The 22,000-nt window shown below is 41.4% G+C and overlaps 2 protein-coding genes and 1 long non-coding RNA gene across 13 annotated transcripts in view; 2 read left to right on the top strand and 1 right to left on the bottom strand.

Moving 5' to 3' along the window:
* Positions 1-2,744, top strand: part of RAPGEF4 (Rap guanine nucleotide exchange factor 4) — a 312,049-nt gene extending 309,305 nt beyond the window's left edge. For all 11 annotated transcript variants that reach the window (XM_036876921.2, XM_036876920.2, XM_036876919.2 and 8 more), the window contains one exon: positions 1,645-2,744. In XM_036876921.2, coding sequence (XP_036732816.2) covers positions 1,645-1,772 — 128 coding nt within the window. In that variant the 3' untranslated portion in view covers positions 1,773-2,744. The remainder of the gene's footprint in view (positions 1-1,644) is intronic.
* Positions 2,745-3,576: 832 nt separating this feature from the next.
* On the bottom strand, positions 3,577-21,231 carry LOC118907887 (uncharacterized). The gene is made up of 3 exons (XR_008998262.1): positions 20,788-21,231; positions 16,174-16,226; positions 3,577-3,819 (listed from the first exon to the last, which is right to left on the bottom strand). It is a non-coding gene; the product is annotated as an uncharacterized LOC118907887 (long non-coding RNA).
* MAP3K20 (mitogen-activated protein kinase kinase kinase 20) overlaps positions 21,095-22,000 on the top strand; it is a 201,551-nt gene continuing 200,645 nt past the window's right edge. Inside the window, exon 1 of the mRNA XM_036876928.2 lies at positions 21,095-21,237. The gene's annotated coding sequence lies outside the window, so the exon portion shown is untranslated. The remainder of the gene's footprint in view (positions 21,238-22,000) is intronic.

The raw sequence follows: 22,000 nt of genomic DNA, 5'->3' as shown, positions 1-22,000 counted from the left end.
AAATTTTGTGTGCCTGAGAGGCTTATAGCTTGGAGAAGATTTTCAGTGAGGGCCAGGAACCAAAGAAGAACCGTGATAGAATATGTTTTGTTCCACAAGCCACTTTGGAAGTAAATCCTACATTCTCCTACATCTTCTCCCCGAGAAGTGGGGGAAAAAATATATATATATACAAAAAAAGTCTCCCCAGCATTTGTTGAAGTTAACAGTAACTGCTGGTAAACAACAGCTGCTCGGCTCTGAAGTCAACAATCTATAGATAAAGCTATAGGAATAGATTCATAAGCATTGTGGGAATATGTACAATGTAATTACAGTATATTGTACATGTAGAGTATACTGCCAGTGAGAAGCGAGGAAATTAAATACTGTGGTATTATTTATATGTGATAATTATACTGATGAGTTTCTTAGAGCAAGTGAGGGCCTTTGTATTTTCTCTCTGCTTGTCTGTGTTCAGACCTGCAACACTCCCCTTCACCCTTCATGCAGATGGCATTCGAATTGTCTTTAGAGTGGCTTATGGATCTAAGAAGAGCAAATGGGCTGCAAGGAGCAGTGTGCTACAGTGGAAAGAGCACTGGTGCAGAGTCCAGACTCAGGCTTGGCCACTCCCAGCGTCCTACTGGTCTCGAGCCCCTCACCAGTAGTCCACAGAGCCACAGCAGAGGGATGGGTCGAAACAGAACGTTTTTTTCCCCCATTTATTTTGAAAGAATGTCATCATTTAAAGACTGGGAGAGTTCATGGGAAGAAATCCAGATTTCTCATTTCTCTAGAAAAACAGGAAGATCTGGCAACACTGGGTGCAGGTTCTGAGGGGCAGCAGCATGCAGAAGCTGAGCAGTCAGGTCCAAAGGCACTTTTTTCCAGTTCACCACTGTCAAATTTGGCCTTCCTCGTTCATGTACATTCCCTGGGTAGGCCTCTGAGCGTTTGATTCTTCTTTCAGCCTGTCTTTAGGGAACGGTGCCCATAACTCTGTTGCTCGCATGCTTGGGGAATGGCTGAGAGCAGAGTGGTAACTGAGATTACAGAACAAGTAGCATCAGAGAATGGGAGGTCTACCAGAAGTCATGACTTCAGCCGTGAGTCTGGTTTTTTCCTGACTGGGCAGTCTCTAAGAACACACAATCTATGCAGTAACACTGTGTATTGTATGCAGGTAACAAGAGGAGTCAGACTTACTAGTCTCACTGGCATGCTTCAGTTCAGTTCAGCCCAGGTGTCAAGAGCTTTTGCCAGGAGCCAATAAAAACTGTCTTTTGTGTTTAGACAAACATCTGGATCAAAGGGGCTGAGAGCAGAGTGTGAGACACAGGTGGGATTGTCAAGGGGAAACAATTTTAATGTACAACCAGGGGCCATCAGGAGATGCTTTCACTTTTATTTGGTGCCATTTTTTTTTTTTTTACAACCTGCGATATAAAGGAAAATGATCAAAATAGACCATTCCAAGGAAGGAAAGGGTAGAAGGGAGAATGGAACATCCAAGTGGAAACATCTCAGTGAATATGGCATGTTGAAAGGCCTTGAAAGAATCCAGGGATCTATGATAATGTAATATGTAGTTGGAGAAAATAAAGCTGTATCTTATATGCATGTATTACACAATGCCAATTCCGCTTTTTTCTCTTTTGACAGATCCTGATGCAGCTCAAGCTAATAAGAACCACCAGGACGTCCGGAGCTATGTACGGCAATTAAATGTGATTGACAACCAGAGAACTTTATCGCAGATGTCGCACAGATTAGAGCCTCGTCGGCCATAGACATTTAAAGTGCCCAGAACGATGTCTGTCTCCAGTCCACAATCTTTCAGAAATGCCATTAATGCTACTACTGACTAATTGTCTCTTGAGATTTCTCCAAAACAAGCAAAAACACATCCTGAGACATCTCGGGACTACATTCAGCTTACCAGCATCATGACAAAAGAGGAAATTATTTGACTTGCATAAAGCTTGCACACTCTAGCTTAGGAATAGCCAGTTGGTAGTCACTCTACTTTATTTCCAGTTGTGCCATTTTCTTTGCTGAAACATAAGACTCACAGGAAAAGTTTATCGCAGAAATATCAGAGTCAAGACAAGTATCAAGCCGCTGACATTTTTTCTAAGGGTGTTTACAGGGTGAGATGTGCTGCAAATGGTATTTATTTGGATTTATCAGTGGTGGTATAGCTTAATATTTTTTAATTCAGCATCTTGATTTGGAGCATGGGGTTTGGGAAGGTACTGAAGAATCCACTGAGTCCAGATTTTAGGCTTCATTCTTCCATCTCCTCGGTGTCTGCCTCTGCAGGAACAGAACCTGACCAATTACTGTAAAACACTATGGTTATTTAGTAATTTTCAAAGGACTGGTCTGTAATTTCTGCAGGATATATAGAATACTGTTTCTGTTTACAATGTATTTTTTAAACTTACAAATCAGGATTACGTACATAGGAATTCCACTAAGAAACTCCAAGGTTCTTAAAGTTGCCAGCATTAAATTAAGAAAATAACATTTCAAAAGAGCACAAAATACACAAAACATTTTTCAAAATTAAAATATTTTCCTGGGCATTAAAAACCTTTATTATTGGCTAATTATTGTTACTGATTAAAAAAAAACTCATATTTTCTGGACTTAAATATTATTATCAACATCTTAATTTTCAGCAATTGTTTTGCACTTTCAAATAGATTGTAAATAATTCATTCAATCAGTGATACAGTTATTTATTTGCTACATATGAAATATTGTGCCAAATAATTACTTTTTATTTATTTTATTTAGTATGTAATTTTGGAGTACATTTTTTCCTGTTTTCACAATTAGGCTACATTTAATGTGTAGGAATTGTATGTATGTATATCTTTTGTAAATAACAGCTGGTATCTTCATTAAACATAATTGTTGACAAGAAAAGGTTATGTTGTTCTCAAATCCTATATATTGGAGGGATAACCACTGGTGTGATAGGGTCCTGTATATTTTTTAATTGAATAGAATTCACATCTTCTAAAAGTCATCCTTTTAAAGTATACAAATCAATGGTTTTCAGTATATTCATAAAGTTGTACAACCATCATCACTATTAATTCCAGAATATTCTCATCACTAAAAGGAGCCCCATACCCGTTAGCAGTCCCTCTTCATTTTCCTCTCCACACCAGTTCCTAGAAACCACTAACCTGCCTTCTGTCTCCATGGATTTACCTATTCTGGACATTTCATATGAATGGAATCATATAATGTGTAGCCTTTTATGTCTGGTTTCTTTCACTTAGCATAATGTTTTCAAGGTTCATTCATGTCACAGCCTGTATCAGTGCCTCGTTCCTTTTTATGGTTGAATGATGTCCCATCATATGGCTATACCTCTGTTTGCTCATTCATCATTTGATGGACACTTAGGTTGTTTTAAATTTTTGGCTATGGAATACCTAGGAATATTGCTGCTATGATGGGGTACTGGATACTAGAGCTGCCTGGTATGGGGCCTTATAACATTTCTCAGTGATTTAAGCATTTGATAAATATTTGATGAAGAGATTTCTAAAATTTTAAAAATTCCAGACAAGTATCTTTTCAGTTTTTTCATTTTGTTCATTTCATTTACTTTTTTATTGAAGTATATTTGATACACAATCTTATAGTGGTTTCAAGTGTTCAACACAGTGGTTCAACAGTTATCCATATTATTAAATCCTCACTCTGACTAGTGCAGTTGACATGTATCTTTTTTAATGTCAGAATATTCTAGAGTATGTTCCACGCTATAGTAGTCCCACAGGGTCACAGAATGTTCCTCCAAAACCAGACATAGAGCTGCAAAGCAAAAAAGGAAACCAAGGTAGTATCTTCAAATAAGTTTAAAAGCCGTTGCATAACCCATTTAAAACCCATTCTTTGAAATGATTCCCAGCATTCATTATCATCTTAAGGGCTCTGAGAAGTCCTGCTATCATCCCTTTTAGCATCCCACAGTCAAGCCTGCTTTGAGAAGTGCTAAAGTAGGCTAATTAATGCCTTTATGTATTCCATTGCATAATACTTCAAAGTTCCCAGGGCCAGGGGTGTTGTTTTATGCTGTGTTACAACTCCTACTCAGACTTGAACACAATGCCTAAAATTTACTAGAGACTTTTTTTTTAAGTCACTGAATAAATTTTCTTGAAATCGTTGTTCAACATTTCTCTATCTGGTAGACCTTAATATCAGCTGCAAAGTTTTCACCATTATATAGTTTCCCTTTTTAGATAATTTTAAAAGCTGGCAAATGAAGCTGATAGTCTATCCTTCGGTCATCCTTGCTCTTGTTTCCTATTTACTCCTACCTTGCCTAAAAGCTGGTATCCTGTGTCTGACAGCTTCTTTTCCCCAATTCCATGGTGACTGACATCTTATGATCTTATTTAATTTAGTTTCAACATTATTCAAAATTAATACATATTCCCCCATGTATATTCCCCTTGGTCTTCCAAATGAGATTTACTATTGTTATACTTTATAATAAAGATGAGATTTTTAATTATCTCTGGCTTCTTTGAAAATGCATTAAACTCCATTATTCAAGGTAACACTGGTGAGGTAAAAGAATTCACACTCTGGAAATGGATAGTAGTAGTCAAGTAACCATTCCTGAAGCAGAAGACACAGTTAATATTTTAAAACTTGCTAACAAGCCAAAAGAAAATGAGATGACTACAGGGTCACAAGAAAGATAATGAGGTTTGCTGGAAGATGCGAAGAAGAAAAAAGAGTGTTTTTACCAAAAACGTCTGTAGAAAATTATACATTTAAGTGTTTAACATACCTGCTTAGCAAGGTCACTGGCACGGTGTACAGGAGCTAAGCTTTTCCAGCAATTTTGGAACACCATGCAGGTTAAATAGATTTCTCCTGAATTCAGTGCATTTCCTCTTAAATATGTGTGCAGATCAATGACCACCAGTGTGCGAAAATTAAATGCCATTCTGGTTTCAGTCTCTGTTTATAATATTTTTTTTTAATCAGCATAGAATACACACTGTGGTAAAAATGAACCTCTCCTTTGAATAGCTTTCCTTTTACTGGCAACTTAGAATATATTACTCTCTTGCTTCAGAATCACCTTAATTTTCTCTATTTGTCCTACATGGAGAAGAGTGTGGTATTAGATGGGCACGTTAGGGCACCATTGACTTACAAACTGGAAAAGAACCTTTTCTGTAATTAGATATTGTTAGTTACCTTTTTATTCATTTCATAGCAAATAATGGTTGAGGGGCTTACTGAGTGCCAGGCCATCTCTGAGTTCAGGATGCAATGGCGAGAAAAAATAGATAGTCCTGCCATTTCAGAGCTGGAGGCCGCTGCAAGGGCCTGGCCAGGCCTTTAAACTTCCAAGGTGCTTGCTTCACGTGGCTAACAGTATAAATAAACACAGCTGAGCCTGGAGACATCGGAAGGTTCTCTCATTAAAGAAAATAAATGTCCTAAAACAAAACAAAACAAAACTAGATAGTCCTATCTTAGAGCGGGGGAGAGAGAAGAGTAATCAAATAATACAAAACACTTTCAAGAAGGAATGTGGTGTTGTAAACACATGTAGTAAGGGGATTCAAGCTGATCTGAGGAGAGGGAATGTTTCCCATGGTAGCAGCAGTTGACCTGAATGCTGAAGGGTGAGCATGCTAACAGCGGAGAGAGAAGAGTGTGTCTAAACAGGAAATAATCTTGGCGTGTGAAGTGCCAGAAGCTCCCTCCCTGCAGGGGAGCCGAGAACGCGGTGTGCTGCACAATGTGCTGGAGACCTCAGTGTGCAAGGCCTTGCAGGCCTTTCTAAGGAGCTTCATCTTCTACCCCAAAGCAGAGGGCAGCCGGGAAAATGGTTGAGGCAGGAGTTGCATGCCCAATGGTAGAGCAGGGCAATTGTTTTCTGTCACCACACTACAGATGAAGCCTGGCATCATCCCTAATACCTTAATTATTTTATTATGCAGGCTTAAAGGTGGGGCTGAGGGAATTGCAGATATGGCAAATATTAAAAAGCATTGGTGGACCCAGATACCAGCACAGAGTCAAACACCATCCCTCCTCCTGACTTAGTCCACACTGGGCCAATTTTTAATTTTCTATTGTGGTAAAATACACATATCACGAAATTTATCATTTTAACCATTTTTAAGGATGCAGTTCAATGGCCTCACCACTATCCATTTCCTGGACTTTTTATCAACCCAGATGAAAACTACCTGTTACACAGTGACTTCCCACTTCCTGGTAACCACAATGCCGCCACTGGCTCTGTGAATTTAGAGATTACCACACAGGAGGGGAACTGCACGGTGTTTGTCCTTTTGTGTCTGGCTTGTTACAGCACATTTTCAAGGTTTATCCATGTTAGAGCATGTGTCAGAATTTTCTTTCTTTTTAAGGCTGAAAAATATTGCATTTCATGGATGTACTACATTTTGTTTATCCATTCATCCATCATTTGGTTTGTTTCCACCTTTTGGCATTGTGAATAATGCTGCTATGAACATGGGTGTACAAATATCTGTTTGAATCTCAGTTTTCAATTCTTTGGATATGCACCTGGAAGTAGAATGGCTGAATTATATGGTATACTGTGTTTAATTTTTTGAGTAACTGCCATACTTTCTTCCACAGTTGCCGCCTCATTTTATGGGCTCTATTTGACATAGCCCATGCTCACCTACATCATCTCCTTGGAGACCGAGGCTGTCGATGTGTGGCATAGCTGCTGGGAAAAGCAGTGGCCAGGGGACCCAAGGTTCAGTATGTGAATGTCCAAGCACGGAACTGAAGCTGCCACTTGGAACTATGCCCTCCTTTAAGCCATGGCGGCAGCCCATGAGGCAGTAACAGTCCCAGAACTTTGATTACCCTTGCTACCCTGTTGGTTATTATATGAGACCACCGTTGCCTGTAGCCTGACACTAAAGGAGGGGAGGACTGGAGGAAATGTTACTAACTCCAGGAGACTAAAGGCCTGGGAATGGGGAAATTTCCTGTCTCACTTCAGTTCCTTTGCACAGGCTTGTCTGGCAGCTAAGGAAATTCAAGGGTGATGTTCTGGGAAGCCATGATCTTTGTTCTTGGGGCAATTTAAATTTGGAAAGATTGGAGCCAAAGCCCTGCTCTGAAGCGAAGTGATCACTAGGCACTCTGAGCTCATGGGCGCTACTGGCATGGGCACACCTGGGGAAGAGAGAGAGGCTGGGGCTAGAGCATTGGAAAGCTGCTCAATTCTGCAATAGTCTCCTGTCCTCAGCACTTGCAGGGCGGAGTCAGACCCTTAGGCAAGGAGAGTCAAGAAAAGTGGAATTCTACAATAGCAGGACCAGCATAGGAGAATAATTGGAGAAATGTCAGCATAAAATTCTTTAGAACAGGTTTTTGCAGCTCCTGGGAATAAAGATGATTGGAAGACCCTCATGAGGTCTCCATTCACTTAGCCAAAGGTAGGTGGCAAGAATCTCTAGCATGATAACAATAGGGACCTGGCACGAATGGAGGACAACTGATGGTTCCAGTAGTAGTCCTGACATTTTAGGACCCAGAGGCAGCCTCTAGTGATTCAGCCTCCCCAGAGGAGAGCAAGTCTCCTGGCAAGGAGACACAGCAGTTCTGGGGATAGGCTTGTCCTGCACCAACCAAGGTGCAGCAGCTTTAGGAGGGTGAAGAAAGAGGTGGTTCAGTGGAAAGATAAACCATATTAGCAAGTGTTTCTATCACTCTGTGCATTAGAGATGGCTCTCTGGAGAAACAGCATCAATAGAATGTGTGTCTATATTGAAGGATATTTATTATGAGGAATTATGGATGCTAGAGAGTCCAAAATCTGCAGAGTGGGCCAGCAGGTTGGAGACATAGGGGAGCCAATGGTGCAGATGAAATCCAAACCAGTCGGCTTGAGAATTCCCTCCTGCGTAGGCAGGCCAGGCTTTTTGTTTTATTCAGGTTCAACTGATTGAATAGGGCCCACCCAATCATGGAGAGTAATCTGCTTACTCAAATTTCACCAATTAAAATGTTAATTTCATCCAAAAACACCCTCTAAGTTAACACAGAAAATTAACCATCACACTGTGTAACAAACCACCCTAAAATTAGCACCTTAAAGCAACAGCAGTGACTCTGTGGTTCAACTGTTCAGTCCTGTCAGCCTGAGCCGGGCTTGGTGGCTCAGGGCTGGGTTCCATCATGACCTGCCGTCAGGTAGAGGATGGCCTCAGATGCAGTAGTCCATGTGTGCTCCGCATACTCCCTCACCCTCCAGTAGGCTAGCCTGGGCTTGACTAGGAAGGGTTCCAAAGGAACGCATATAAGCAAGACCTCTTGAGGCCCAGGCCCATCCCTTCCACAGCACTGTGCTGGCCAAAGCGGGTCCAGAGGCCAGCCAAGATTCAAAGAGTAGAGAAATAATTCTGTCTCTTGATGTGCAGAGCTTCAAAGTTGCATTGCCAGGATTGTGGATACAGAGAAAGGAAAATTACTGCCATTTTCCCAAACAGTCTACTAGAGGGTAATACATAATGTGCATGACTGGAAGGGGAACTTCTTTTGTTTGAGGAGAGTTTTCCCAGGCTTGGTGCTGGCTGGTGTTTGTAAGTGCTTCCCTGAATCTAGTAGCACCAGGGGAAGGGACATGGAATAGCAGAAAGATTATGGGCTTTAACATCAGATGATCTGGATTTGACTCAGTCTACAGAGCAGTTCGTGTGTATCGGAAAAAAAGGCCACCCTTCACTCCAGCTGGCAGAGCCCCCCAGAGAGTGCCCCCTTCAGCCAGGCTTCCTGTGTGTGCCACGGCCTGCAGCACTGTGCCATAGCCCTCGGCTGTGAACACTGACCAATGTACTCAACTTCTGAGCTGCAATTTCCACTCTGCTGATGGGAATTATAAGACCTCCCACACAAAGGCTGTGCGCAGATTCGATGAGTTGAGGTATATAAAGTGCCTAGCACATGGAGGGCTTGGCGCTCAAGAAGCATTAGTACCATTCCTGCCTCTCTGCTGTAATGAGAGGCCAGAGTAAAGAGTACTTTACAACATTCAAAGACGCTGGAGAGTCTTCAGCCAAACCAATTCTGAAAGACTGTAAAAGCAAAAAAAACTTATATGGGGGCTTTGTCATTGAAACTGACTTGGACCGGAGAAGCAATTCAAAAGGCCTGTCTTTTACCCTCATCCTTTGCCCCCAAACTTATACCAGTTTTGCAAAGTTCCTGCTGCAATAATTGAAACTGGATACCATTATCTTGTATAGTTCCAATTTAAAAGTCATTGGCAGTGGAATAGAAAGCATTCCAAATTATTTAGTGAGAGAGGGGAGAGGTAACAACAGAACTAAAAGACTCTTGCTTCTTACCCACAGATAAAATGTCCACATTTGAAAGAGTAGGTCAGAAATGAGACCAAGGCGTAACACAAGCCCCACATACACAGATCCCCTACGAGTCAGATTTTAACCTAACCTGCGTGTTCATTTACATGCTTAGTGTATGTAGCCTGGAAACAATTATGCAATGTTATGAGAGTCCCTCTAAGAAAGTATCTCTTCATCAGTAGTTCTAATCTTCTCTCACCTGATGCTCACAGACCATTATAAAAGCCATTTATATTTCTGGCTCCAGAAATTAAATTGAAGGTAGGAGAGCCAAGGTGTACGTTATGTTAAGGATTATTGTTTGTGGCACTCTATGTGAGCCAGGTGATTCTGGGCCGTTTTAATTAAGAATTCATTTTCAATAACAACACAAGCAAATGAATAACATTAAGTCAACACTGAAACAGTTGTTGGTGGGGTATTGTGGGAATAACCGCGATACTTGGTTGTGTTACAGGCTTACTGTGCAGAGTTCACTTATGCAGTAGAAAAAACATCTTTGGAGCAACCGAATAAATCTGTCATACAGATTGTGGAAATCTTTTGAGCACTAGGGGAGGAAAAGGAAATTCTGTTATTTCTATTTAAAATTAGAAGAAAAACAAGACCACTAAAGAACACAGAGCCTTAAGTACAGAGTTTTCTGAATGTTCACTTTGGAAGGGAGTTTTTTGGGATAGATTGGTCCAATAATTATGCTTTCTGCTTGTCAGTTCATCTGCCACTTATAGAACACCTACTATGTGCTAGGTACATACACACAGTACTTTAGTGTTCTAAATACTAAAGGGATGAACAGTCTCACTTTTGATGCACGAGGAACTACCGAGAGAAATGACCTTGCTCAAGGTCACTTGTTTAGATTGTGGCAGAATTGGGGTTTCCAACTAAGTATATATGATTCCAAAGTATATTTTGTTAACTAGGAGGCTGCACTGTCTGCCTCTCCTTTTTATCCCTAAGAAGATCGATTTGTCAGGCTTTTGAGTCCAGAAACTAAAAATAACAGAAGGATTTTGGGAACCAAAGCATGAGATTAATATTGCCAAAATATTGGCAGTTAAGTTTAGACAAGAGATATGAGGGTATTTTTCTCTAAAGTTTTGTCTTTAAAATAGAAGTATGTGTGAATGTGCCCCTTCTTTAATATCCTATATATCGTATATGCCATGCAAAGCCTTTATTTTCATAGGATATACCATTTCTCTACACTCAGCATAAAGAATCCACACATATTCAGTAAGGAGCTTCCTTGCATTTGAAATGATTTATCTCTTAAGCTGAGTGGTTGTTTTCAAATGTATTTTCATATTATTTTCTATGCTTTATTTCACTAAAAATTACTGAAATCAAAGCATTTTTTAACTATGTAGGTTTACTGACTACTTTCTAGAAAAGATAGAGACTTGGGGTTTCATTACACAACCTCACAGTATGTCATTTTAAAAAATCCTTATTGGACATATCTTATCTTCCAAACCTTTCTTTTCTGCAGCCCATCATATGGTCTTCTCTTTCTACCCCCAATTCTCTCCACCCCATTGGGTTTGCAGATCATGGTTGGGGACCCTAAGCCATGTTTTCTTTTTTATGTAAATCAACTTAATTTTCTTATAGCTCTAGCTCCACACTTAAAAATCTCCACTCTGAAGATGAAGATAATGTTTATCTTGAGCAAACAGAAGACCCTCTTGTTCCTAGAGTTGCTCTCTTTAGAAGGGTAGCATAAGTGACCAAAAATAGCAAAAATTGTAATAATAGGGAAAAGAGTCATTTAAAACCCAAATTGTCTGCAACTCCTTCTGCCTCCTAAGGGTGGGTTCATACTTCTTATCCGGGGAAAGTAAACCTCTCTCCTCTTCCTTTTCATTTCAGAAACTAGCAAGGAAGAAAGAAAGAAGGGCTGAGACTTCAAAGCCTTGCCCAACCCCACAGTGCCTGGCACACTGCCAGCAGGGGGCGTGAGTGCAACTAGGAACCTGGCCTTTCTGTGCCGAGATAAATTCCCTGAATACACGCACACCTCAGGCTTCCTTTCCCTTAAAATCCCTAAAGTCATAATAAGCTTAGGCGATAGTTTTTTCCCTGCTGTTTTTGACAAATCCTCAGAGGGTGCAATGATATTTTTGATCCCCTTCATAATATCAAAAGATTTCCACGAGTTCCTAATTTTTGCCTGATCTTTACCTTCTTGATCACTGACCTCTCAAGCTGTAGCAGAACTTTCACTTAACTACCCAGTGGGCTACTCCTCCGGGGTACTTTTGGTCACCTCCAGCACTACCCCTCACTCATTTCATTTAGCTGTCATGGGTTATAACTTCACAAAATGAGAAAGAAACAACCCGAGGCAGAGAACACTAGTCCTGCGGTACAGGCTGAGCCACCCGGGAACACGTGTGTAAGTTACCTGCGTCAGAAAGCCAGCCTGTCACTTTCATGTACTCAGGTTCCTGTAGAACCTTCCTACTCAGGGAAGTGTCGTAAAGGAGAAAAACCTACTTCACAACAGCAGAGGAAATCCATGCCAGCTATCTAAAATGGTCAGCACAATCCTTCATTCTTTAATATAAACCATAGCTATTGATCATCAGAGATGCCTGAGAAAGCTAGTACCATAAAAGAAAACAATAAAAAGAAATAAAGAGAAAAACTGACTCCAGAGGAAACAAATAATTCAGGTAACTGAATGATAATAGTAACAATGAATGATACTAATCTAGAAAATGTTTAGCATGTGAAACATGACCACTACCAACAATAATAATAATATGTATCATTACTGAACACTAACTCTGAGCCAGGTCCTGTTTTAAACACTATACATATATTGATTCATTTAATCCAAACAAAAACCCTATTATTATCCCCATTTTACAGATGAAGAACTGAAGCTCAGGGAGACTGAGTAAAATACCCAAGGTCACATACTTCATAAGAAGCAGACCTCCATAGAGGTCTAAGTCCAAAGCCCAAGTTCTTACTCCCCATGACTTTGAAGTCCTCATTAACATTTGTCCCAAGGGATTCATAAAATTATGTATAAGACCACTCAAGTTCCATCCTGACTTGCATAAAAGTCTAGGAAAGGGTGAAAGCTTGAATTTGGTCCTTATCTACATATACTAAAATCAAGCCTATGACTATAATATTTATGAGCTTCATTCTATAACAGGATGTCAACACTACCACTTGTTGCATCCAGATTCTTCAGGACCAGAAAGAATCTGATTCATCTGGAAAAGTAACTTCCTCCAGAGACTGGGGTTATTGGTCATAGATATCAAGCTGTGCAGTCTAACACTTGGAAACTTGTTAAAGAGGTTGATGCAATTCAGTTGCATGGCAAAATGATGCAGAAAAACTGGTTGTCTTGACAGGCCAATGTTGGTTAAGTGAGACTGAATTTTGATTACTCAACTGAAATAATTCAGTAAGATTTTGCAGATCTCATTTACAATTATTTTGAAATGTCTACCACAAAAAATTCAGTAAGGCTTACTTTATATTAATGAAGTAAAACACTAAGACAAGTATACAGTTATTTCAACTCTTATTTTTTCCTGACATCCAGTATAAGAAGAGTTTTGATAAAGGTATTTAAATAACTGAGCAAAAATTTTGTATGCATATGGGTCAGGGGAGGGGTTACCAGTTGCATGACCATGCTAGATAATCTCTGCCCTCCACCTCACTCTGACAGAACATTGCTTCCACTGAAGTACTTCCGTATTAGTCAGCTTGGGCTGCCATAACACAGTACCACAGACTCAGTGGCTTGAACAACAGAAGTTAATTTTTTCATAGCTCTGGAGGCTGGTGGTCTGAGATCAGGGGGCCGGTGTGATTGGGGTTGATGAAGCCTCTCTTCCTGGCTTGCAGACTGCCGCCTCCTCCCTGTGTCCTCCCATGGCCTTTCCTCAGTACACACGGGTGGAGATAGACAGAGATAGAGCTCCCCATTCCTCTTCTTAATAAGGCCACCAATGCTACAGGAGTAGGTCCAACCCTTATGACCTTATTTAATCGTAATTACTTTCTAAAAGCCCAAATACAGTCACATTGGGGGCTATGGATTCATTAAATTTTAGGGGGAACACAATTCATACAGCAACTTCATACCATGTACTTTTGTGTCTACCACTCTGATGATACATTCCCTCCATTCAAATACTTCTTTTCATGTTGCTACAGGTCTTGTTTTTTTCACTCCCTGTCAGGGAAAGGCCCACTGTATCATTGTTAGATATTTTTACAGAAAAATATTGGATCATTTCTACAGAAAAAGTTGAAAGTAGAATTATATAGAGATTTATCATTAAACATGATTGGTAATGAAAAGAAGGGTAAGTGGTAAGAGATTGAATTAGTGAGAGGAGAGGCTGACTGGTAGCATCCTTCTCAAGAATCAACTCTCACAGAAGCTCCAGAAATTTACATACAACTAATTGTCCTGGGTGGAAAATTAAATTAATAAATGACCAAATTAATGTTTTCAGACAAAGTTTAAGACTTCTAAAGTAAAACAAAAAAATGAAATACAGCTTCCCATAGGAAAATGAATTTTACTTGTTTTTTTTTGATGTCTTGCCTTTTTTAACTCAAAGGTTTACTATGGAATTATTTATGAACCTGGAATATAAAATTCTATGTTGTTTAGTTAGGGAAATTCTACAATGCAGATATTTTTCTCTTAAAATCTTAGTTGAAAGTCAGTTTTGGAAGTAGAGCATGTCTTTTCCCATAAAAATGGACATTTACTAAAAGTTCAACATGGAAAATCTTCTGGAAAAAAAATACAACTTTTATTTCTTAGTGAAAGCAACATCTTGTACTTGCCTTTATGTTGTTTCCATAAAAACAATACCTTTGTTTTTATATCACGTATAAAACAGTATAAAACAATTTGCCTAAACTATCTCATTTGAACTTGACAGTGACACTGAGATGAGTAGGCAAGTCATGAAGGACTCCTCATAGATGGGGAAACATTTAAAAGTCAAACAAATTTCTCAGTGTAGAAAATTAAAGATATTATCATGTATTACATTCAGTTACTACTCAGGGACAAAAGAGGAATTGAGAGGGAGAGGAAAGAAAATATTCCCTGGAAATATTATGTGGAAACATGAAAACTAACCTTATGCATAATGATTTAAAAATCACAATTCATGAACATAAGTACTGAAATAAGTGGCATGTGGGAAGCCTCATCTCATTGGAAAAGAAAACTGACACTGGAGAAGGCCTAATAAGTAGGGTGATGTGTGATACAAAGTGAAGCAAAAGCTTAATGAATCTCATTCTTGTATTTGAAGGTGGCATGTCTAAGTCTATTATGACAAAAAAAGTCACCCCAGATTGTTTAGGAGTCAGGGAGTCAGGGAGTAGATTTATAATAAAATAAAATATATACATACACACATACCCCTAATATATATATATTATAAATTTATTAACTATATATTTATATAACATATAAATATATATATATATATATAGAATCTATATTATTTTGGAACCCTGGAACGATGTATAGAAAATCAAATATTACAGTTATAAAATAATTTTTAATGTAGAATTTTTTCATATCAGTGGAAGAATACCCACTGAGAAAAAAAGACTTAATTTCCTTTTGTAAATAGCTGTGGTAACAACAATAGTTCTAACTCTGCTATTGCTGCACATTTAAAGCCAAGATGATGACTGTATTGAAAAAGAGGAAAGAAAAAATCAATAGATTATTGCTTCAATGGAGCTCACAACAGTGCTGATTAGAGAACACAAATGGATTGCATAATAGTAAAATAACTATCAACTGGGTATGGATTTAGGCCTATGTTAAGACCATTCTTAACTGCATTGTATCTTTAGAAAACATGCATTGAAATTACAACAGCAAATTAAATCTCTTCGACCGCAAAATTTAATACATAAGAAATAGCATTTATTAATGATCTGGAAGAGGGAGTAAATAGCATGTTAATGAAATCTGCAGCTGATACTAAATTGGAAGGTGTTACAAACAACAGTGAGGACAGGGGCTTAATACAAATGGACCTTAAAAAGTTAGGGGAAAGCCAATGGTGGCAAAAAGAAAAAAAAAAGTAGAACTTATAAAAATATTCATTGAGAAATTTCAACTTGAGGAACAATAATATAATAGAAATATGGGTAGAAAAGTGACTGAATTTTGATCAGGATTTTCTGTTTGAAAGTCTCCGGCCAGCTACTGGGAAGTAGTCACTCTTTTACTCCCCTGTCCTCTCTCTCGGCAGACCAGGGTTGTAGAGTTCAGAGACAAGCGAAACGTAGAAAACAGAGACCAGGTATGTCAGTTAAAAAACCCGCATATTGAAGAGAAAAGAATGACGAGTGAAAACACATGATTCTGTATTGGTAGAAACATTATCTAATGGTGTTTATCATAAAGAGGGGCCCATGAAAAATCTACAGATAACCTGAAAATCTTATATAAAAGATGGTTGATGCCACTTGTTTATGAGCACTTGTTAATTGGAACTAATAATTACTTTATGAAATAGAATTCTTGCTTTTCCAGATTTTAGCACATAGAAGAGTTCTCCTTCCTAATCACATGTGCCTAAATCAAGAAATTGGTAATATTCTGAATGTCATATGAGATGATATTGTGGGCCACCTTAGAATGTCTGGACATTTGGGTCTGAGAATTTTGTTTATCCAAAACAATGGCAAGATGTATCTCCTGGAAGCTCGAGAGAATCTAAGAAACTAATGTATGTATAATGTTTTATCAACTCACCTGGGGTAAGATGTAGTTTTCTGGCGATGAAAGCTCATCTCTGTTTATTGGATCTGTTAAAGCAGAAACCTCAATTTCAGAAACTTGACTATTTTCATAACATTTTTTGTTTTCCTTAGATTTTGGTAACATTCTCTGTGAGTAGAATGTGCCACTGCCACAAGTGACGGAGGAGTGTGGTGTGTAGCCAGGTGGCCAGGCATGAGGATGAGACTGTGAGGGAGGTGAAGGTACTGGGGGAGAGCAGTGCGACGCCCGTGAAGATGCGAGATAACGCTGGGGAGGAATGTTGGGGTTAAATAATGGAGGGTGTCGATGTGCCCTCAGGATCTGGAACTTCATTTAGTAGACAGTAAGGTGTCAACAAAGGTTTTGGAGTTTTGATATGATTATTCTATTTAATACGTTAGATATTCCTTCCAAATGTATTTTATTTCCTAATTAGATGGACACGCCACCGAGGTCTTCTTCCACATTACAGAAATGTTGAATAGGACAGGAGAGAAGAGAGCCCAGCAACATACCACCTCTGTCAGGGAAGCTGCCCTCGAAGCAACAGCGGCACTTTGGGTGTATAACCTTCTAGGATATTTTCAGTCTCACAACAGTTGGCTACATTGTACTGTCATCAATTAAAACCCTTTCTGATTTATAAAGTCATCATGAGAAGCTTTGTCATGTTTCACTGACAAAAGTCTTTACTGTCTCCCCCATGATCCTGGTAGAGAAAACCAGGTTTGCCTGGTACATCTTGATTTCAATGAATCCACACTGGCTTCTAGCATCCACATTCAAAGCGATTACCAGTTCTTCATTTTATAATAACTCTAGGATCTTCCCAGAAAGTTGTATCAACAGTCGCATCTTTTGCAAAGAAGCAAATGAGGTTCTTGGAATGAAGTAGGGCTAAGGGCAAACAGGGAGCATGGCAATGCTCGGTGCTCCAAGGCTGTGACAGACTCAGCTTTGATTCCATCCAGATTCAGAGCTAGGACTGTCAAGAACAGCATGGCAAACAAGGACAAAGGGTAAGCGGTGCCTAGGACACAAGACTCTGGTAAGTAGGCCTTTATCATCCTACACAACCATCAGGCAGTATGGTCCCAACTAAGTGACAGCTAGTTAGGGACAGGGCTGGTACCACATCCCAGATTTTGTGATGTCTAGCAAAGTGCTCTCTTCCCTGCTTCACACAGCCACCCTGTGATGCTGCTTCCTGAAGTAGAGCACAAGGTCACTGCCTGCCTGCAGCTCAAGGAGTACCTATGAGTCCCTAAAATAGCAGGTCTCAAAATGCAGTCTGGGAATCCTATCAGGAGGTGTGCAAGGTCAAGTCTCCTCATAAAAATACTAAGATGTTATTTTCATTGTGCTGTCTTACGACTGTACAGTGGAATCTCCCAAAAGGTACATGTAGTGTGATATTGGAGTAGAGGAAATGCAGAAGCAGATATGACAGGCCAGCTGTCTTCTATTAGGCCAGACATTAAAGATATTTGCAAAAATACAAAAGAATGACACTCTTCTAATTTTTAAAATTTTGGACAGTAGTTATTTAGTTATTTTTCTTTGAAATATGTTGTTCATGCTAACATAAATGTGTTTACTGTCACTTTTAAATTAAATGAGTATAAGATTTCAGTTTTAATTTCTAATATGACCAGTTTTGATAGGTATAACCTACATAAACAAAAGCTATTTGGTTTTCTCAAGCTAAGGGATTTATTCCTTGAATTTGTTGAATGCTCTTGGGCCTTTGTGCTTGTGCCCTTTGCCTGTAATACCAGTCCCTCTTTTATGTCCAGCAAATTCTCTTCATTCTTCTCGTATGGACTTAGAGGTTCTTTGCCTTGGAAGCCTTCACTGACCTCCCCAAACAGTGTTAGGTGTCCTGCTGTAAACTCCCACATCTGCCCCCTTAAGAGCATACTGCAGTATAATTGCTTTGTCTTCTCTGGCTTTTCCACTGCACTCTGAAACCTGTGAGAGCAGGGACAGGTCCTGGTCACTGTTATAATCACAAAGCTTAGCACAGACCCTGCCATTCAGTAGATGCTTATTGAATACATTTGCAGAAGTCTCCAATTTCTTTTCTTGCCCTGCTGTTCCTTTCATGCCCTGGCACCCTAAGCTGATTTTGTACCCAAAATATGCTTGGGAATTCTTTGGTCCTCAAGTTAAATGTGAAAACTAAGCTGAAACAATGACCTGGGCTTCGTTGGTGATTTTTAAGTTCATGGCTACTTACTTAAAGGATGTTTGTGTATCTTAATTTTCCATGGATTTAGAGTTGTGCAGGAAGTAAAGCATATCTTTGTATAAAAACTAGTTAATTCTTACTTACGAACTAGACACAGACTACTCACAATCTAAGAGGGAGAATTGAGATAGCTAGAGAAAATGCTCTTGAGTACAGCCTTGCACCATAGCTCTCATCACTATAAAGGGAGGGAAGGATAATTATAGAATGCTTTCTTCCTTTTAAGTTGCATTTCTTTCTATCCTTAATAGAATTCATGCCTGCATTTCTCTGATCCACTGATAGCTGGTGGCAGTGCCAGAATTTCTATTTAAAAGGAAGTTAGGGACAACAATCTGATTGACTGGGGGGCTAGGAGACTTGTTCTTTAAGTCATATTTGTATAGCAAATGCACTCTTTTTACTTACATTGCATGTTTATTTTGGAGGGTGTTCTTGGATATAAGAGGGTGCTAAGGACTCCCAATCCACCCCACTGCTGAGAGTACATCTATTTTTAGTGTGGAGACATTTGAAGTAAAGGAATAGGAAGGCTTGATAAGAGAGTTTTGACTAAGTCTCTTTTGCTATTGCTATTTACATTTGTAAACCTATATGGTGAGAATTAACCAATATGCTTTCAAAAAATCTGAAAGTTTGAAAAGCAGTCAGCCATAGGAACAAGCACTGGACTATGTTTACTAGATCTGGGGCCTAAGAGATCATTACAGGAATAAGGAAACAGGCCCGTTGACCAAAGAAGAGGCAGGCTAAGGCAATCAGTTTATCACACAATTTATCAGCTTGGTCAGTTTATCACCCAATTCAGCTATGGACAGAAATAATAGAATATAAGATATGACTTCAAGGAGCTTGCAACATAATTGGGAAGATATGAGAATGCCTACCAGATTATCATTTAAGCATGTGTGAGACTGCTCTTTAGTGTTCACTGTCCTTGCTGGTTATTCGCCTCGCCTGATTATGTGGGGTAAATAGAATGAAGGAGAAATGAATGGGAAGGAAACGGAATGCGGCTAAAAACATTAAGACTCTTAGGGCAGTCACAATTGTAAAGCTGAAACCTCTAGTGAACATCTAATCGGGCCCTCTTATTTTTGCAGAGGAGGAAACTCAGGCCTGTCTAGTCTAGCAAAGGGCCCTCTTATTTTTGCAGAGGAGGAAACTCAGGCCTGTCTAGTCTAGCAAAGTACACTCGCTGATAAGTGGCAGGACTAAGACGAGAAGCCACGTTCTCTGATTGCCAGCCAGCCTAGTGTTCCTTCTGTCACAGTGTAGTGCTTTTGAAGGTAAAGTAAAGTGACTGGAGTCACCTTATACCTTGGTCTATGCTAAAGAGCCTCAGTGTTTCTCTTTGATGTTTAGATTTTTTAAGAATTATTTGATTACCTAAATTAGGATTTTTTTTAGCTTGACAGTTTTCAGCAATCCTAATTTCTCAGTTACTAAAATAGAATCCATCAATGGTAAATTCCTAGTCTTTGTCCAAGGGAAAATTAAATAATCTGAGTAACAGACTTGGAAGTTGTTCTTTAACCTTTATTTACCCATCCCTCCACTTTCATATCTTTAACTATCTGAATGATTTACAATTGTATTTCCCTCCTGACCTCTTCTGAATTTGTTTCATTATTTCAACTGTTGCATCTCTACCTGTTTTTCCACCCATGACCTCAAACTCAACAGGAAGCCAGCTTTTCTTCCACACATCCCTATTTCTGTCGGTGACACCATCGTTCTTCCAGTCACCCAGGTCGGCAATCTTGGCATCATCTCTGACTCTCTCCCTCTCCTCTACATCTGCTGGGTCATCAATTTCTGTGGCCTCTTCCCGAAACATACCTCTAAACCCCATTCCTTCTTTTCTAATTGCATTTATACACTCTTAACTCCTCACAATCCCATTTCTAGGTAGTGACAATAATTACCACTCATGCTGCTTCCCAATTTTGCCCTAGCAACCCATCCTACAACCATGTGGACCGCTCTCTCTATAAATCACCATTAAAACAAAAACACGAACCCTCCTTTATCCCTTTGATTCCAGCTTTCCACAGTTCCCCAGGGTCCACAGATGACAGAATCCAAATGCAACCCCTCGGTAATGTTACAGCCTCATTTTACTTTGCCCCTAAGAGCCATCCTTCCCAGCCAACAATTACTTTTCTCCCCACTGCTTATCTCCACCTTTTGCTCACACTTGGGATGGATTCTAGTCTCCTCATGTGAACTCAGCTTTGTTAAAGTCACCAACCAGGGCAGAAAACCATGACCCCTCCTCAAACTTGCGTTGATATCTACTGGTAGTTCCACCGAGGCAGCCTCCAGCTCTGTCTCCTTAGAAATATCCTTACCGGTCTGTCCTCTTCCCAGCTAGGTAATTAACTCCTGTAGCGGGGGAAGCAGCCTTGCATCTCTGTATTCCACAGGAAATGTTTGTTGGTAAGGGCTGAGTTGAGGAAATAGGTGGTGTTAACTTGTTCAAAAGATGTGAAGGTGCACAGCGCACAGAGCCACCCCGCCTGAGCCCCCACGGCAGGGCAGGTGCCACCTGAGGGCAGGCGCACCCGGGAGGACCCCGGGGAGGCCCGGCGTCTTCCCCAAGCCCCGCGCGCCCTCCGGCCGTTCCACGCTCGGAGGTAGGTGGTGCTGTTGCGGGCACTGTCTTCCTCATTGGCGCTGGGCGGAGAGGCGGAATGTTCAACTCCTGACTCGGGCGGAAGCGTGGGAGCCGCGCGGGCCGCCGTCCTCCCGACCCCCCGTCGCCGCCCCCGGCTGCTGCTCGCGTCCGGCCCGGGAGCCAGGTAAGGGTCCGGGGCGGGGGCCGCCGGGCGAGAAGGCGGGAGGGGGCCCGCAGCGCTCGCGAGGCGCCCCGGCGGGTCGGGGCCGAGGTCCGGGAGCCCGCCGGCCTGCGGCGCTCCGTGGGCTTCGCTCTCCGACCTCGGCTCCGTGCGGGCGGCTGAGGCCGGAGCGAGCCTTACCGGCCCCGGCGCGGTTCCGCGGCGCGGCCAGGAGCGGCCGGGGAAGGTCGCGCGGCCCCACGCACAAGTTGGTGCCGGAAGAGCGGAGGGCCTCTGGCTTTCTCGGCTCCGCGCGCGCGGCCGGGCAGCCCCTCCTGGGCCTCCGCTGGGCCTCTCCGGACTCTGGGCCCCCGCCGGCGGAGCCGCGACCTCGGGGCGTGCTCGCCGCGGCGCCGGCCTCGTAGGGAGGGCCCCGCGCACCTCTCGGGAAGCGAAACTCGAGGCTTCCGAACCAGGGCGGGTTGCGGGCCACTTTTCCGCGGAGGTCTGGGCGTGCGAGGAGGGACCCGTGACTTCTGCCTCGCCGCCGGCCGTGCGCGGGGTCTCTCACCAAGGGCTGCCGCCCCCAGCGCTCCCTCGGGCCGCGTGGAGCTTGCGCCCACCGGCACCCTCGAGCGTCCCTCTTCCTTCCACCGGAGCGTAGGTGTCCCCGCTGTCAACCGTGGGGCGCCCCCCACCCCCCGGTACTGTGCTCTGAGACCTGCCCCAGGCCCCGAGGTGAGCGCCGAGGCCGCCGCCACGCCTCGCCTACTCCTGACAGCTTGCA

This window comes from Manis pentadactyla, chromosome 6 (assembly GCF_030020395.1).
Source record: "Manis pentadactyla isolate mManPen7 chromosome 6, mManPen7.hap1, whole genome shotgun sequence".
NCBI classification, from domain to species: domain Eukaryota; kingdom Metazoa; phylum Chordata; class Mammalia; order Pholidota; family Manidae; genus Manis; species Manis pentadactyla.
This window is presented reverse-complemented; position numbering and strand designations above follow the sequence as displayed.